This window comes from Miscanthus floridulus, chromosome 7, assembly GCF_019320115.1.
Source record: "Miscanthus floridulus cultivar M001 chromosome 7, ASM1932011v1, whole genome shotgun sequence".
Lineage (NCBI taxonomy): Eukaryota > Viridiplantae > Streptophyta > Magnoliopsida > Poales > Poaceae > Miscanthus > Miscanthus floridulus.
This window is the reverse complement of record NC_089586.1, coordinates 67,359,952-67,377,971: the sequence shown is the minus strand read 5'-3', so window position 1 is coordinate 67,377,971 and position 18,020 is coordinate 67,359,952. Positions and strand designations below refer to the sequence as shown.

The window sequence follows — 18,020 nt, the reverse complement described above, 5'->3', positions numbered from 1 at the left end:
ATTAGTCTGAATATATAGTTATGTGCCAGATAAATAGCCTTTTTCATAGTATTTAGATGTATGTTTCGTAAACTAATTATGCAACATCCTCTTATGGCTACATTACATGAATTTGAAGTGTTGACCACTCGAATCAACTTAGAGGACATTATAGAGAAGATTGCCATGTTCATTGTGTCGTAGATCATCGAATTGGAATCTTTATATGTGTGTTTGGGAGCTTGATCTATTTAGTTTGAGCTACTGTGAATCTGTTAATTTGTTTATGTGATGAACACAGCAGTAATAATTTTTGTTCTTATTAAGTGAACAATTTTAAAATGTGATGTCATTTTTATGAGATTTGTAGGTCTGATTTATATGTATATATTAATTGTGATATCAATGGTCTGCTTTGGGTGGACGTGTGTAGGTCGCATACACGTCTGTGGTAAATAAATACTATAGACCCGCGCTAAGTATACACGTCTGTAGTATTCTTCGTAATGCAAATGAATGTAATAAAAGAGCGTTTGTAGTATTCTGAAACTTTGCAGACGTGTTAAGAGAACGTGCGTATGTAGTATTCTGAAAGTCCACAGACGCATTTTAAGATGGCGTGTTTGTAGTTTTATGAAAGTCTACAGACAGCTTGTTACAACACGCGTCTACAGTATTCTTAAACTCTTCAGACGCGTTGTGACATAGCATGTCTATAGTATTTATTGTACTACAGTCGCTCAGACACAACGCAGGTATGTAGCATTTGAAAACCTACGTACGCTTTTCTGTAACACGTGTCGGAAATAACTTTTGGCACACACGCGTGTTCAGTTTATTTCAGACGCGTCTTTGCATTAACTCATACGATTGTACATAAGACGTGTCTGCATTAGTACTTATTATAGACATGATTTTTGTGCGTATGTAATAAAACCTTATTATAGACGTGTTATTATAGACGCACTTTTTTGCGTCTGTAATGTCTCTTAACGCGTGTCTCTGATGTGTTTTTTTTACACAGTGTCGTGCAACTTCTCCTGAGTCCTGACAAAACAGACGATATCAAGGATGAGTCTAGGGATTAGGGTTGAGTCGAGCCGCGAGATGCGTCGCTGCTGCCGCCTCCTCTTTATACAAGCTGGACGTCGCTGTCACTTGTCCCGTTGCGGGCGGCGCCCTGGCTTCGCTGCCGCTGGCGTGATGCCTATATATGTGGTTACGGTTTGTGCTGAGACACCTACGCTTCTCAATAATGGGCTTCGTAAATAAATTTATATGTCCTTCTTGGCTTCGTAAAATTGTCACACACCATAAAAATATATATTGATGTTCGTACCATATTCTACAGTACTATTAATTTCTTTTCTTTCTCATTTTCTTTTTCTAGAATCAGGCAACGGAATGGACAAATATGCACCACAGTTAGAGCATGTCTAAGAGCCTTTCTAGAGTTTACTCTCTAAATCATCATTTAGAGAGTCATTTACATAAAAATCGTTTTCTATATCTTTTCACTTTCTAACAATTTTTCTTTATCTCATGCGCACTCTAGAGAGTCATTCTCGTCTTTTATTTTTTTGTTAGAAAATAATCCAGAATAGAAGATGGCTATATCTGGATGATCATTTAGAGAAACTGTTAGAGTGTAGTTTTTTTTACCAAAATCTTTATTCTTAGCATTTAGAAAAGATATGAAAAGTCTCTTTTCAGATGCTCTTGAGACGCTCTTATATTATACGTACCAAAAATACTACACACGTACCTGTTCGGGCCTTCGGGGGTAGTAAGAAGCGTCGTCAGCCGCCATCTCGATCGGTCGCACGCCGTGCCGCTGAAACGCCGACGCAAGTCGTCGCCGCCACCATCGTCACGCCCGCAAGCGCCGCCGTTCACAGCCTTGACTTCCAGTACTTCACACGACCTCCCGGCCAGCCTATCAGAGCCGGCAGCAGCAAGCCAGCCAGCTAGTCTGCCAAGGCGGCCAGCGGCCAGCCTGCAAGGATGGCTTCGGACGATCGATCAGGTTAAGCACGTACTAAGTATGTGTGTAATTTGTAATTATGTTAGGGGCAGACTTTGTCCTTTTCCGGTGCCTGATTTTAGGAAAAGAAAAAGATTAGGAATTAAATAGGGGATATGGCATGAAAATCAGAATGTCTTTGTATCTCCTCCTACCACTAAAAAGAACAAAGTGTTGACACCATTTTGGTGCGACAATTGTCTTGGTTCGTCCGTCTGCCACCCTATGCGATCGATCCCACCTCCCACGCTGTCCCACGGGCGAGAGAGAAAAGGAAAGGCACGATAGAAAAAGAAACTGTCATCCCTGCGATCCCCGCTTGCTTTGAAGGAAACAAATCAATCACCTGGGGCCACATGCATAGAAGGAAATAATAATTATGCATGAAAGAAAACAATAATCATGTATGAAATAATAATCATGCATGGAAGGAAATAATAATCATGCATGGAAGGAAACAATAATCAAGCATGGAAGGAAATAATAATCATGCATGGAAGAAAATATCAGTGGTGCCAAATAAAAGATGTGCATGGTGAGACTGGTGAACCTTCTGCAATTTCCTAAACGAATATTCCCACCATTAGTATATAGGGCCATTCCCCTGCGTTTCTTCGTGCTGCCATTAGCATATAATATGAAAGTATTGTTGTGTTCATCACTACTTTCAGTTGACTACTCCCATTAGCATATACTTTCTCTACCCCAAAATATAAGTCGTTATGGGATGCGTGCAGATCAAATTTTCTCAACTTTGACTAGGTTTGTAAAAAATATGTGCAATATTTATATCTCCAAATAAGTTTATTATAAAAATATATTCAATGTTCTATGTAATGATACTAATTATGTATTATAAATATTAATATTCTTTTATATATAATTGGTCGAAGTTAAAAAAAGTTAACTTATCGGGAAGCGAGAATAAATTCTATTTTGGGACAGATGGAGTATATGAAAGCTGTGTTGAAAATATTTTAATAATCAAGTTCATCTCTGTCTGATTGGTAAGCTTAGACATCATAATGGCATCAAAAATTTTGACTCTCATGGACACCCTCATGAATCAGTGCAAAGCATCCCAATCCTACAACATACATAAATGGCAACCTTAAAGTTATGATATTTTTAAAGGGTGGACAATAAAGACCATCTTAGACGTTCTAGCATTAGAGTATATATATGCAGACACAGACATGATGGTGAAAGTGAGCAGCCAGCAGGAGTCGAGAGTCAGGGGTGTTTGATCCTAGGACTAAACTTTAGTCCATGTCACATTGAATTTTTAGATATCAATTAGAAGGACTAAACATGAGCTAATTATAAAACTAATTACATAAGTTGTGGCTAATTCGCTTACCAGCGCCGTGTACAGGATGGTATGGAGATGTGGTGTAACTTATTTGTGGATTTGTTGGCGTACGAAAGAAATGGATATCGGAAATCTCTTCCTGCCGGTATAAAAATGATCTTAGCCGCATCACGTAAAAGATCTACACAGTAGAGTTTGTGAGCCGCGACGCCATGCTCTCTGTGACTATGTAAATTTTTCGAACTTAGCTTTTTAGATTAAATGTCACTTTAACGTCGGTCATATATTTTTATAGTATTGTTATCTTATCGTGTGATCCGTGTGTTTTTAGTACAAAAATTTAGCTGTCCCGTAGCAATGCACAGGCACGAACATATTTGCATATATACTCAAACCTGTGTGTACATGATTATATAGAGATGCAGCGAAACTTATTCATAGATTTATTGACGCATGAAAGAAATGGATATCGTAAAATTTTTTTTGCCGATATAAAATATTATCTTAGTTGTATTAAAAAAAATCTATACAGTAGAGTTTGTGAGCCTGCGATGTCGCGCTCTCCGTGACTGTGTTAATTTCTTTTTGAATTAAATGTCACTTTGATGTCGGTATTTAATTTAACAGTATTGTTATCTTATCGTGCGATCCGTGTGTTTTTAGTATAAAAATTTAGTTATCCCGTAGCAACGCACGGACACGCTACCTAGTCTAGTAGAAAAGATAAAACACCTCTTGTGATTTAAGGGCATTGTCTTTGTTTCATGTGGCCTTTCTTTTCCATTTGCACGGCCACAAATATCTCCCCATCCTTTTCACACATGACTTTATTGTTTCACGTGCACACGCAACTTTATCCTTTCACGCGATCTCTTCTTCCACCTCTCGACCGTGGCGTCGTCTTCCAGCTCACGCTCTCTCCTCTCATATGTGCCATCTCTATCTGATTCTCCCTCTCTTCTTTCCCAACTCCAGTGGGCTTAGAAGGGGCTCGGGGAGGCAGGCCGACTAGACGGTAGGGATGGCAGGAGGGCAGCGTTAAGGTTTCGACGGCTTAGGTGGCGGTCAGGGCAGGTCGGGGTGGTGGTGGCAGGAGAGGGGGGAAGGGAAGGAGGAGGTCACCATGGGTGGTGGGCAGCGGCGGGGGTGAGGAGGAGGAGGAGAGCGGGGTCGAGAGGCGGTGCCAGGAGGTGGGTGGCGCGGCCCACGGCGTGGTAGCCGTAGCCGGGGGCGTCGATCATGGAAGGAGGGGGCCCATGAGCAGCCCAATTGCCCTGGCCTTAAACGCTGTCTCTGGTTTGGACATGACTCTGGAGGGTGCACTGTTATACCTGGATTTTCGCGCCTCTCTTCTCTGCCTCGTTCAAGTGCCCCTTCATCTTCGGAGACTCCGACTGCACCTGTGTCTCTGCCAAGTGGGCCGCGGTTTTACCGCTCATTTATTGAATATATTAGCCAACTCACTGGCTCTGTTCCCCCTCCTCCCATCGTCGTCCCTTAGTGCCGAACCTAGCGGCTCGCGGGGCCAGAGTTCATCGACGACGACGAGACATCATCGCCGGCTCGATCATCCGTGGTTTCCTCCTCCTTGCCGTTCTCATCGTTTGGTGAGTTTGCTAATTGCGTTCTTGGCATTCAATCCTCACCTGTTTCTTTGCACATCGCTGGGTCTGAGAAAACCCCAACTTTTGTTACAGTTCCATCGTCATCATCGAGGATGGTCTATCACTTTGTTGATCCCAGGCCTTTCATGCCGCCCCGTGCTCAGCGGGTGATGGTTTTGGGACACCCTACGATGATGAGGGTGGTGACAGGCCGTGTTCAAGAACACAACAATGATGTTGCCATTGCCCGTCTTCATCCTCTGTCTCAAGAACAGATGAACTTTGAAGATATCAGGAATGTTCTGGAAGATTTCCTGCATGTGCACCTTGGTATTCCTACTCTGATTATTTAGCCATGCCCTCATGGACAAGCTTATGTTCGTTTTTCTCATCTGTTTCATAGAGATTAACTGATTTAGTCAGGGCCACATAATTTTGGCAATGGTCACATTTCTTTTATTCCCCACAATAGAGCTTGGAATAATCGTACTGCTGTTTTTATCCATGAAGTCTGGCTTATGCTAATTGGACTCAACCTTGATCTTTGGACTCACCCTCTAGTTGATAAAGCCATTTCACAGTTTGGCAAACTGATTGTGTGGGAAGAGGATCAAAACCATTTGGCCACAGTTCTAGTCAAGGCTAGAGTTTCTGGGTTGGATGCCATTCCATGGTTCTTTAATTTTACAGAGGATTCTAATTATGAATCTGATTGTTGGACTGCTCAGTGTGAAATTTTGCTCACAAGGTTGTTGGGTGCTCAGGCTCAAGATGAGGATTTCCCACCTGATGACCCTGATGATGTTGATCCCAATGCTTTTGATTTCTTTGGTTTCGGGCAACCAGGACAAGGCCCACCAAATCCACCAGCTGGGCCTGCAGATAATCAGAATATCAACTTGGCCAATCTCCAGGCTATTGGTTGGGCTCCTTGGCCACAGCCAGATAATGGCCTAGCCCAAAATCAGCAGATCATGCAGGCAGTACATGGTGGCAACAATGGGCTTGAAGACAATCCTATTCAGTTTCATCAGATTCATGACCAACAGGAGGAAGCACCACCTCTGATTCCTCTTCTTCTTGAACCAGCAGAAGAAATAATTATTAACCCTGAAGGTTTTGGTCAGCAACAGAATCAAGAGCAAGTACAGGAACAGGAAGAGCATATCCTAGCTATGGATGAGCTTACTGACACAGATGTTCAGCCTATGGTCTTGCCAATCCCTCCGGTTGAAATAGCTCCTTTCCCTGACTTTAATAATCTGCAACCCATGATGCCACATGAGATTCAGGTGGAGGACCTACTTGGTTTTGTTGGTAATGTGAACATTAACAATCATGACCCTAAGCACCTTCATCAGAACATTCAGATTGGTTTAGTGCAGATTGCTCAACCCACTGTTGACCCTATCTTTGGAAACATGTCTCCTCTTGGGAATCTGCCATCACTGGCCCAAACACCTAAAGCTGCTGCTTGGAACCAGGCATCTTTTGGACCATCTCTTGATGCTATCAGATATTGGGTAAAATTCTTTTATCAGCACAATAAAGCCTCTAAATTAATTCTTATTCCTAATGCTTGGATGAACTTCTTTTCTTTTCTTCTTCTGCAGTCTCCAACTTTTGATTGGGCAAAAGATTTCTTGCAATCCAAAGCTTGGGACTTCTTTGGTACCGAAACATCTGGTAATGCTACTCTTTTCACCCTGCCCACTCATTGTCCAAATGTTCACATTTCTGCCTGCAACAACTTTGAATCTTCTTCATCTGTTATCTTAGAACTTTGTTGATGATGAACATGGTTCAGAAATGGAGGACATCATACCTGCTAGCTCTTCTGCCACCCTAACACCCAAGAAGAGAAAGGCTACAGCTAAAGGAAAGGCACCAATATCTGAAGATGATGTCAGAAGGAGTACAAGGCTGAAGAAACTTAATAAGGGGTTCAAAACCTCTTATTGTAAAGATAAAGATTGTCTGGGATGTTCAGCTACGCCACCAACCATCTCCCCAAAGATCATCAAGAATCTGGGGGCTTCTTTTTGTGACCTGGATCCTGCAGATTTGAGTCCAGAGAAGCTTAACATTCAGCTAGCTAAGAAGAAGACTGTGGGCAATGGGTCAAGGTTGTCCACCTCTACAAGCTCCTCTAGTTCCAACATCTCTCAGCCCAAGAAACAGAAGAAAGATGCAGACAAGAAGAAAAGCAAGAAGACTTCATCTGCTGGAGCTTCTAGCCATGATGACAATGCCTCTGGTCCTCAGTAGTTTAGGACCTTCTTCTACTACTTTTGTGTCTCTTTTATGGCTACTAGAACTTAGAAAATTTTGTGTTGGAATGTAAGGGGCATTAACTCTGACAAGAAATGGGATGCTGTTAGAGATAGAGTTTTGGAATGTTCTTATGATATTATCTGTCTGCAGGAAACCAAGAAAGAATCTTTTTGATAAGATGTTTATAAATAAGATTTGTCCTCCTGTTTTTTATGCTTTTGATTACATTCCTGCTATGGGTGCTTATAGGGGCTCCATTATCATTTGGAAATCTCACTGTTTCACTACCACTATAGTGTTTCAGAATGATTTTTATCTTTCTATGGAATTCTGTTCCAGTTTCAATAATAATATTTGGACCTTATCTAACATTTATGCCCCATGTACCTATGCTGGTAAGAGAGATTTTTTGAATTGGTTCAAAAATGTGCAGATGTCTGACACAACTAATTGGATTCTGGTTGGTGACTTTAATCTTTATAGAAGACCTTCTGATAGAAATAAGCCTGGGAGGATCATTCTGAGATGTACCTTTTCAATGAAGCCATAAGTGCACTGGGTTTGGTTGAGCAACCTTCGAAAGGTAGAAGATTCACTTGGTCTAACAAACAATCCTCCCCCTTTTGGAACGTTTAGATTGGTTTTTTATCTCTACCAATTGGACCCTGTCTTACCCCACTACTTTTGTTTACCCCCTAGTTATGGAGACCTCTGATCACGTTCCATGTGTAGTTTCTATTTCCACATCAATCCCAAAAAGAAGCAGATTTCAATTTGAGAACTATTGGATGGAACATCCTGATTTCTTAAATGTTATTCAACAAGGTTGGACTGCACCCCATTACATCACAGATGCAGCCAAAATTATCACTGCTAAATTCAAAAACCTGAGAAGGGTTCTCAAATAATGGCAGGGTAACCTCTCTGATCTCAAAAAGATCATTGCAAATGTTAAGTTAACCCTCTCTTTCATTCTTTTTGTTGAGGAGTTCAGGGACTTCACTCTGCCAGAGTGGAATTTTAAAGTGTTGCTAGGGCAAAAACTCAGTTCTCTTCTTCATCAGCAGCATATTTATTGGAAACAGGGAGGATCACTGAAGTGGGTAACTTTGGGTGATGCCAGCACCAAGTTTTTTCATGCTAATGCAACCATTAAGTATAGAAGAAATCTTATTACTTTTTTGGAGGATTCATCTGGTCATTTAGTTACTGCCCATGAAGATAAAGCTGAGTAGATTTGGATTTCTTTTAAAGAAAGGTTAGGTGTCTCTTCCTTCTCAGGAATCAATTTTAACCTGCCTACATTGTTACAATCTGGACATGATCTTTCATCATTGGTGACTCCTTTTGAAAAGCAAGAGGTTGATTTGGTCATCAAGAATTTAGCTTCAGATAAGGCACCTGGGCCTAATGGTTTTAATTCAGACTTTATAAAGAAATGTTGGCATATTATTTGTGATGATTTCTATAATCTTTGTAATGCCTTCTACATTGGGGATGTCTGTCTACAAAGTTTGAATGGCTCTCATATTATCTTGATCCCTAAGCATGACCATGCTGTCAAAGTATCTGACTTTAGGCCAATTTCTCTGCTTAACACCTCCATTAAAATCATCACAAAAATTCTGGCAAACAGGCTGCAGCTAGTCATTCCCAAGCTTATACATAAGAATCAGTATGGATTCATCAAGGCCAGGTCTATACAAGACTGTCTGGCATGGTCTTTGGAATTTCTACATCTTTGTCATTGTTAGTCCACAGGATCACCGGCTCAGGTGAGTTGACCACTCATCAGTCTTGCCAAGCACTCACTAGCTAAGCCGACCACGAACAAGCGTTGTCCGACCACACACACTATGGCTAGAGGTTGAAGAAGAGGGAGAACAGAGTATACACACACAGTATAAGCACCAGCGTTGGCCGGAGCCCTGTATAGGAGATGGCAAAACTAAACTCTCTTTGTTGAGTTGCAGTGGCAAACTATATATACAACTCTATCCATCTAGTCCTAGTACAGCTCCTATGCTGCAACAGTTACTAGATAACACAGCAGGACTGACTTCTGCGCCTGTCCCTGCATGTGGCTACAGTACGGCAGGTGAGTCATTTAGCGCCTGCCTCTACAGCGGCTACAATATCACAGCAGGGAGCCTTTTCGGCGCCGTCTTCCTTTACTGTATGTTCACACAAGGAAGCAGTAGATTATCTAACAATTGTTCCCCTAATCCTACTGCTATCCCTTGTACCCTCTCCATGCCGATCATCTCCTTCAGCTCCGTGAGTCGAAGACGTCCGAGCGGCTTGGTGAGGACGTCCGCGAGTTGCCGACTAGTTTCGACGAACTCGATGACGATCTGTCCTTCATCGACACAGTCCCTGAGGAAGTGGAACTTCACGTCGATGTGCTTGCTCTGGTCATGCAGAGCCGGATTCTTCACGAGGGTGATGGCGGGCTGGTTGTCCACCATTAGTGCTGGTGGGTGAGCTTCCGCACCGGTTAGCTCGTCCAGCAGTCGGCGCAGCCACACAACTTGGCACGCCGCTGTGGCCGCCGCTACGTACTCTGCCTCGCACGTAGATAGCGCCGCCACCTTCTGTTTCAGCGACAGCCATGAAATTGGAGACGACCCGAGGAAGACGAGCACGCTAGAGGTGCTCCGTCATCCGTCGATGTCCCCCGCCATGTTAGCATCGCTGAACACAGTGAGTTGTAGCCTACTCCTGCTGTTCTTGGGAAAGATGATCCCCTAATCCACCGTGCCTTTGATGTAGCGCAGTAGCCGCTTCACCGCAGCCCAGTGATCCTCTCTGGGATCCTCCATGAAGCGACTGACGTAGCCCATGGCGAACGCAATGTCCGGCCTCGTGTAGACTAGGTAACACAGATCACCGACGATGCTCCGGTAGAGTGTTGCATCCACCTTCGCCGCGGTGCTGGCCTTCGTCAGCTTCAGCCGCTCCTCCATTGGAGTCACGCATGGCTTGCACTCAGCCATGCCGCTCCGCTCCAACAACTTCGAGGCATATGCTCTCTGACCGAGCATGAGCTCCTCCTTCCCCTTCTCCCCTTGATGCCGAGGTAGTAGAAGAGTGCGCCGAGATCGCTCATTCGAAAACGAGCCGCCATCTCGCACTTGAAGTTGTTGATGTCCTCCGTGCGCGTGCCGGTGACGATTAAGTCGTCCACATACACGCCGACGACGAGCTCCTCCTTCCCCCATCACCGCGTGTAGAGCGCATGCTTGGTTGCGCACCGCTGAAACCCAAGCTCGCCCAGCGTGGCGTCAAGCTTGGCGTTCCATGCTTGTGGGGCCTGCCGCAGCCCGTAGAGCGCATTGTGCAGTCGGAGCACCCTGTGCTCCACTCCCTTGCCTGACGAAACCTGGAGGTTGCCTGACGAAGACCTTCTCCGCCAGCTCGCCATTGACGAAAGCCAATTTAACGTCCAAGTGATGGACGCGCCAGTCCTTTGCTGCTGCCAAGGCTAGTAGCAAACGAACAGACTCTATGCGCGCTACTGGCGCAAAGACTTCCTCAAAGTTGATGCCCTTGCGCTGAACAAAGCCTCGGGTGACGAGGCGTGCCTTGTGCTTGACAATGGCGCCGAGCTTGTCCCGCTTGACCTTGTACACCCACTTTAGGCTGATCGGATGGCATCTTGGAGGTGGATCGACGAGCTGTCATGTATCGTTTTCCTCGAACGCCTTCATCAGGGATCAAGCCATGCCGACCACCGTCTGGTTCCGCCTCTCCACCACTCCATTCTATTGTGGCTAGTACGGCACGGTGTGGTTTCGCACCACACCCTGATCCACGTAGTACGAAGCGAACTCCCCGAAGTGAATTCACCGCCGCAATCAGTCCTCAGCACACGGAGCTTCTTGCCGCTCTTGGCCTCCGCGCACATCTTGAACTTCTTGATCGCCGCCGCCGCTTCGTCCTTGCTCGTCAGGAGTTGCAGCCACATGTAGCAACTGCAATCATCCACCTGCAGGAGGAAGTACCACCGACCACTGTTTGTAGCTGGCGTGATCGGCCCGCAGAGGTCGTCGTGGACGAGCTTGAGAGCGTCCTTCGCGCGATACTTGGCCGCCTTTGGGAATGGTAGCCTCCTCTGCTTCCTGACCAGGCAGCTATCACACAGCTCGCCTCCGTGCTTGATGTGGGGTAACCCTCGGACCATCTTCTCCAGTCGACTAAGTGCGTCGAAGCTAAGATGTTCGAACCGGGCATGCCACAGCCACGGGTCCTCGGTGTGCCTTGCCGCCAGGCACACCGGCTGCTCTACCTTCAGATCGAGCAGGTACAACCAGTTCAGGGACCTCTTCACCTTGGCAAGAAGTCGTTGCTCCCGGTCCCTAATCCTAAGGACTCCGTCCTTGATCAGTACCTCGTTACCACGCTCATCCAGATGACCAATGCTAATGATGCTAGAACGCAGTTACGGGATGTAATATACATTCTTTAGCGTTGTGCTCCCCGTTCTGGCACCTGAAGATGATGGTGCCGCGTCCTTGGATAGCCACCCTTGAGCCGTCACCAAACTTCACCGTACCGGTAACATCGTCGTCGAGCTCGGAGAAGGATGCCTTGGAGCCTGTCATGTGGTTGCTGGCACCAGAGTCCAGATACCACCGCTGCTCCTGGTCGGCGCCCACACGTCCGAAGTGGACTTGGGCGCATGGTTCGTCGAGGTTGACAGCCTTCAAGGCCTTCCCAGGTCCTTCCACCGTCGTCGCCTCTTCCTTCTCCTCGACCTCGATGTCGTATAGTGCACAGAACGTCGCCATCAGGATAGTTGCCTCATCATCATCAGGTTGCGCCAAATGAGCCTCAGCCTTCTTCTCCTGCTTACGATTTAGGCACTCCCGTGTCCAATGGCCTATCTTCCCGCAGCGCCGACAGGCGTTGAGGTCGACCTGCTTCTTCTTCTCCAAAAAAGCCTTGCCGCGGCACTTGTCATCGCCACCGCGGCTGGAGGAGGCTACCTTCCCGGAGTTCCTCCGAGCAGCCCACTCCTCTTCTATCAGCAGTAGTTTGCCGCTGTCCTTCGTTGCTGTCGCCTGCTCCAAGTGCTCGTCCACCGCCCGCAGACGGCCTATCACATCCTCAATGGTGAGGGTGGACAAGTCCAGCATCGTCTCTATAGAAAGAGCGATCTGGATGTACTTTGTCGGCACGGAGTGGAGGTACTTGGAGACCGCCTCCTCTTCGTTGATGGTGACGTCGTGGCTCTTCAGCTTGTTGATGAGCGTCTGCAGGCGGAGAGAGAAGTCTTCCACCGTTTCACCATCCTTGAACTTGAGGTTGGCGTACTCCTGCTTCAGAAGCTGGGCCGTTGCCTTCTTTGCGCGGTCGGAACTGACGCGCATCGCCGCAATAGCCTCCCACGCCTCCTTAGCAGAGCTCTTCGCCCCCAACGGCTCCCTGTACTCCGCCGGTACAGGGCTCTGAGCTTGACCTTTATGGTCACCAACCACTCTCCATAGTTGGTGCGTGTCAGCGTCGGCCAACTAGTGCCGCTAACCTCCCGCACCGTGCGAACAACGACCTCCGGTCGTGGCTGGGCAGCCACAACAGTGCCACTGCTGTGCCCATCTTTGAACCGTTCGTCATCACCAGCGGTTAGTCCGGGACGGCGCTTGTACGTCTCTGATATCACTTGTTAGCCCACAAGATCACCGGCTCAGGTGAGTTGACCACTCACCAGTCTTGCCGAGCACTCACTAGCTAAGCCGACCATGAACAAGCGTTGTCCGACCACACACACTATGGCTAGAGGTTGAAGAAGAGGGAGAACAGAGCATACACACAGTACAAGCACCAGTGTTGGCCGGAGCCCTGTATAGGAGATGGCAAAACTGAACTCTCTTTGTTGAGTTGCAGTGGCAAACTATATATACAACTCTATCCATCTAGTCCTTGTACAGCTCCCATGCTGCAACAGTTGCTAGATATAACAGCAGGACTGACTTCTGCGCCTGTCCCTGCATGTGGCTACAGTACGGCAGGTGAGCCGTTCGGCGCCTGTCTCTACAGCGGCTACAGTACTACAGCTGGAAGCCTTTTCGGCGCCGCCTTCCCTTGCTGTGTGTTCACACAAGGAAGCAGTAGATTATCTAACAGTCATCAGTCTAGGTGAGAAATCATCATTTTAAAACTAGATTTTGAGAAGGCATTTGACAAAGTTGAACATGAATTGATGATTCAAATTATGCAAGCCAAGGGATTTCCTTATCATTGGATAAGATGGATGAGAATGATTTTCACTACAGGAACTTCAGCTGCTTTGCTTAATGGAGTTCCAGGGAAGGTCTTTCATTGTAAAAGGGGATCAGACAAGGAGATCCTTTGTCTCCACTTCTTTTTGTCTTAGCAGCAGATTTCTTGCAGAGCATTTTTAATGCAGCCCGGCAACAAGGTCTTCTTTCTTTGCCAGTGCCCTTGCCTCATGACCATGATTTTCCCATTCTGCAGTATGCTGATGATACTTTGATTTTCATGCAAGGAGATGCTAGACGATACTTTTTCTCAATGCCATTCTTAACTCTTTTGCTGAATCCACTGGTCTCAAGGTTTACTATGCAAAGTCAATGATGATTCCAATAAACATCACTGAAGATAGGTTCAACATTTTAGTTCAAACTTTTGGTTGTACAAAAGGCTCTTTGCCTTTCACATACCTTGGGTTGCCTTTAAGTTTGACAAGGCCAACAGTGTCTGATTATTGGCCTCTAGTAAGTAAATGTGAAAGAAAATTGTCAAGTATTTCATCATACCTCAGTGAAGCTGGTAGATTGCAGATGACAAATGCAGTCATTACTGCTTTGCCAACATACACTATGTGTACTTACCTTCTACCAAAAACTGTAATCAAACAGATTGACAAGTTTAGACAGCAAGAAACCTTCAAAAGCTGCCTGGCCCTTAGTATGTGTCCCAAAAGAATGTGGTGGTCTTGGAGCTCTAAATCTGTATACTCAAAATGAAAGTCTGCTTTTAAAGCATCTCCACAATTTTTTCAATAATGTGGACATTCCCTGGGTACAATTGATCTGGAGTTGTCACTATCAAAATGGCAGCTTGCCCATTAACAATAACAAAGGCTCCTTTTGGTGGAGGGATGTTCTCAAATCTCTCACTTCTTATAAAGGTATGGCTACTGACTGCAGATGGCACTACTTGCTTCTTTTGGCTTTACACTTGGAATAACAGACTGCTCAGTACTCAGTTTCCTGAACTGTTCTCTTTTGCAAAGAACCTGCATATGACTGTTCAATCTTTCCTCTATGGTGGATAATACAGACTTGACAGATATGACAGATATGGCAGAGTTAGTTCATTTGCCTCTTTCATCTGAAGCTTATGGTCAATTTCAGCAATTGGTTACAATTCTGGCGGACATTACTTTGCAGCAAGGCAATGATACATGGTCATATATTTGGGGCTCTCTCATGTTTACTTCAAGCAAAGCTTATTTAAGCCTGACAGGTACAAGGCAGGTTCATGCAGCATATAAGTGGTTATGGAATTCCTACTGTCAACCAAAAAGAAAAATTTTCTTTTGGCTTCTACTTAAAGATAGGCTCAGCACCCGTGCCTTGCTTAAAAGAAGAAATATGGAATTGGAGAGCTATAGCTGTGTGCTCTGTCACTTTGACACTGATGAAACTCTGATGCATCAATTCTTCCAATGTCCCTTTGCAATGTGTTGTTGGAATACCTTGGGCTTAGCTCCATTGATACAAGATGACCTCCTGGATACTCTTTCAGCCTTCAGATTACGTTTACAGCAGCCTTTCTTTATGGAAATAATTATATTTATGTGCTGGGCTCTCTGGTCTGCTCGAAATGACAACATCTTCAGAGACACTCATCATTCCCTGAACTCTTGCAAGTTTACTTTCAAGAAGGAATTAGCTCTAGTTAAGCTTAGAGCTAAAAGTAAATACCAACCAAGATTAGATCAATGGTTAGAAGGCTTTGTGTAATCCTTTTGATTTTCTTCCTTACTTTCTTTGTCTCTTAAGTTTTGTACACAGGCTCTGTACCATTTACAAAATTCAATGCAATAAAGTTCAGTAGGGGGCAACCCCTCCTGTTTTCCTCAAAAAAAAAGTGAGAATTTCCTATCTTATTCTTCATAGTTTGGTAAGTTGGACAATCACTTGGGGCAAGTTGGACTTTCAACACCCATAATCTTCTATAACCTTGTCTCACCTGGATTATGAGATTATGGTAATCAAGAGTTTTGATTATAATAATCCATCGTATAATCAATCATATTTGGATAAAAAAATGATTATATAATTTGATTATTATAATCAGGGGGCATCCAAAACTGGGAGGTGCTATATAGGTAGTGAGTAGTGACGTCAGCTGCATGCCCAGCGGTCAAGCACCACATTAAAGATCATGACGATAAGGACGTCATTTCAAAAATCACGTAACAGTTGGCAAAAGTAACTCTGCGGTACTGTATATCAATAAGGCAACAACCTAGTACCTGTATTGGTTAGAAAATCACACTCCGTGACTCTGTTTGCTTTGTTAAAATTAATGTTGCTTGTTGTTCATGTTTTTTTATCATCCTTGCATAGGATGCAAGAGGTACCTTTAATTTTTCGCATATAAGATGTACTAAAACTAGAGCATACCTCGTGCAGTAGCTTGCAATTGAAAGTTAGTGGGATGACACATAGCTATTAGCAGTGGAGTGGAGATTAGATTTTTAAGAGATATAGATATAGATGGTACCATTAACAACATATACAAAGTTGTACTAAAATTTTACTTCGGGTATCAAACTCAATATAGAATTTCTATATATCTTGGATTGTACATTTTCAAAGGAGCATAAACCCTCTTTGTTGATTTACCATTCATATTCTAGTTATTAATACCACCATATTATATTTGGTTTTAGTCGATTCCAGATGATACATGGTGACATTAATCCAATGAAAGCTTGCTGTAGTATATATGAGCAAGAATGAGATAAGCACCAATGCGAAGTATTTCCTAAAGTTGACCTGCTTGGGATGTTAAAGATTAGCCCATTCTCGTAAATGAAATAGTAGCATGAGATGTGATGATTGACCATGAAGAAAATTACATTCATTATGTAAACAAGGGAAATATTCCTCTACACAACTGATAAGCAAAGAAATGAACTTACAACAACTTAAGAATACATTACCAAAGGGGAAGTAGAGAAAAAAAATGAGTTCATAGAGGATAGAATCAAACATGCACCCAACCAGACAATAAATTAGAACTGAGCTTGAATCCAGTTAACCGTGTTTTGATTGACCTGAAAGGCCTTGGCAAGGATATCATCTGATATTGATGGATCGGATCCAAATATTGAATTGGCAATAGTGATTACCCCAGGGTTTTGGCTGCTCAAGGCAGCAAGAGCTACAGCATTGTCCATGCCATAGTTATACTGAAAGTGGACAAGGCCCTTTGGGAACACAAAAATATCACCCTTGTTGAGAACCTTTGCGATGAGTGTGTTGTTTGGGTTCGAGGTCACAAAGCCAACGTAGAGTGATCCCTCAATCACAGCCAGTATCTCAGTGGCGCGAGGGTGCGTGTGAGGCGGGTTTTGTCCTTTGGGAGCATAATCAATACGGACCATGGAGATCCCCATGGTGTTCAACCCAGGTATCTGCACAACATTGGCTGCTGTCACGGCGGAGCCCTGCTTGTTGCTGGTATTGCCAGTCATGTGAAGGCCGGAGAAGAAGAAATCCTCGGCAACAACATCTTTTGCATCTTTGCAGGCAAATCCATTAACATGAACTGCATCATGTTTGCATCCTTGTAAGATATCTCGATCATAATTATATATGGTACTGAGTGCTTAGTACGACGACAGTAAATCGATAATTTCTTTTTGTGAAAACGCCAAAAGCGAAACAACTTTAGTTGTACCTTGAGACATCTTGTCTGCAACACAGAAGTCTTGGAGAAGGCTGGGATCTGAAGCGATGGCACAGCAGCATGCCATAGCCAACATAGAAATAAACAGGAATAGACGACGAATAGCCATCGCTAGTTCAGTTCGTCTTAGTTTTCTAGCTCCCTGACTAGCTAGAACTCTACGTACTAAGCTTGAAGCGATGTTCTCTTTACGTACTGGTCGCTTTCTGTGTGGCTAAAGCATGGAGGGAGTTGGTATTTATAGGAGAGCATTGTCGGTGTTTCAGGGCAGAGGGGGAATTAAGTGATTAATTATTGTGGTGTGATGATTCGGCAGTAGCTAGGAACAAGTCTTCCAATTCCATGGCGTCATTGCGTGTGGTTGATTTAGATGCATAGCCAGTCTGCTGCTTGATTGCAGATAAGGGACGGCAAGAACCAACCCACTATATGTCTTGTGCTTGAACTAGTCTCTGGTAGTATTAGTTACAAAAAGAAGATGCTAGCTGCGAGATCTCCGTCCACATGGAAATCACTCAGATAAAGGTGTAAAAATAAGACACTATTAATTACATTACATGTATTAATAATAATAACTTCCGTTGGTGGCGTGATGACAGCTAGATACCAAGCTTAATTAGTTCCGTGATTTGTCCAGTGGTGGATGTCTGTACGATGAGCTCCATCTATGAGTAGTACCACTACAACATATTTTATTTAATATTTCTCAAATGTGAAAGACTCGTTGACCGCTCTTTTATCTCCTTATTACTGTGAGATAATCTAGTTTCAGAATATATCTTGTGGTTCATTACTTGTCAGCTAAGAATATATAGTTGGCAAACGCAAACGTGTTACTGAGTTTTATTAGTAGTCACCACCACAGGCCAATATACGCTGC

At 44.3% G+C, this 18,020-nt stretch overlaps 2 protein-coding genes across 2 annotated transcripts; both read right to left on the bottom strand.

Annotated features, from left to right (window-relative positions):
* Nucleotides 1-9,939: 9,939 nt before the first annotated feature.
* On the bottom strand, nucleotides 9,940-15,053 carry LOC136465603 (uncharacterized). Its single transcript, XM_066464272.1, has 8 exons — nucleotides 14,916-15,053; nucleotides 14,047-14,059; nucleotides 13,876-13,926; nucleotides 13,166-13,279; nucleotides 11,893-12,290; nucleotides 10,998-11,594; nucleotides 10,575-10,869; nucleotides 9,940-10,259 (listed from the first exon to the last, which is right to left on the bottom strand). The coding sequence occupies exons 1-8, from the start codon at nucleotides 15,051-15,053 to the stop codon at nucleotides 9,940-9,942; spliced, it is 1,926 nt and encodes a 641-aa protein (XP_066320369.1).
* Nucleotides 15,054-16,463: 1,410 nt separating this feature from the next.
* LOC136463354 (putative germin-like protein 2-2) lies at nucleotides 16,464-17,249 on the bottom strand. The gene is made up of 2 exons (XM_066462354.1): nucleotides 17,132-17,249; nucleotides 16,464-16,999 (listed from the first exon to the last, which is right to left on the bottom strand). The coding sequence occupies exons 1-2, from the start codon at nucleotides 17,247-17,249 to the stop codon at nucleotides 16,464-16,466; spliced, it is 654 nt and encodes a 217-aa protein (XP_066318451.1).
* Nucleotides 17,250-18,020: the final 771 nt, after the last annotated feature.

Bases quoted from the DNA above. Each gene is read 5' to 3' on its own strand.
- LOC136465603 (XM_066464272.1), bottom strand. From the start codon at position 15,053: ATGTTGTCATTTCGAGCAGACCAGAGAGCCCAGCACATAAATATAATT. The intron at 12,291-13,165 runs GTCAGTCCTGCT...AGGATGTGATAG, and splicing joins ATGCAGGGACAGGCGCAGAA to GCCGTCTGCGGGCGGTGGAC. The intron at 10,870-10,997 runs GTGTGGTGCGAA...GATACATGACAG, and splicing joins TTCGTACTACGTGGATCAGG to CTCGTCGATCCACCTCCAAG.
- LOC136463354 (XM_066462354.1), bottom strand. From the start codon at position 17,249: ATGGCTATTCGTCGTCTATTCCTGTTTATTTCTATGTTGGCTATGGCA. The intron at 17,000-17,131 runs GTACAACTAAAG...AACATGATGCAG, and splicing joins TGCAGACAAGATGTCTCAAG to TTCATGTTAATGGATTTGCC.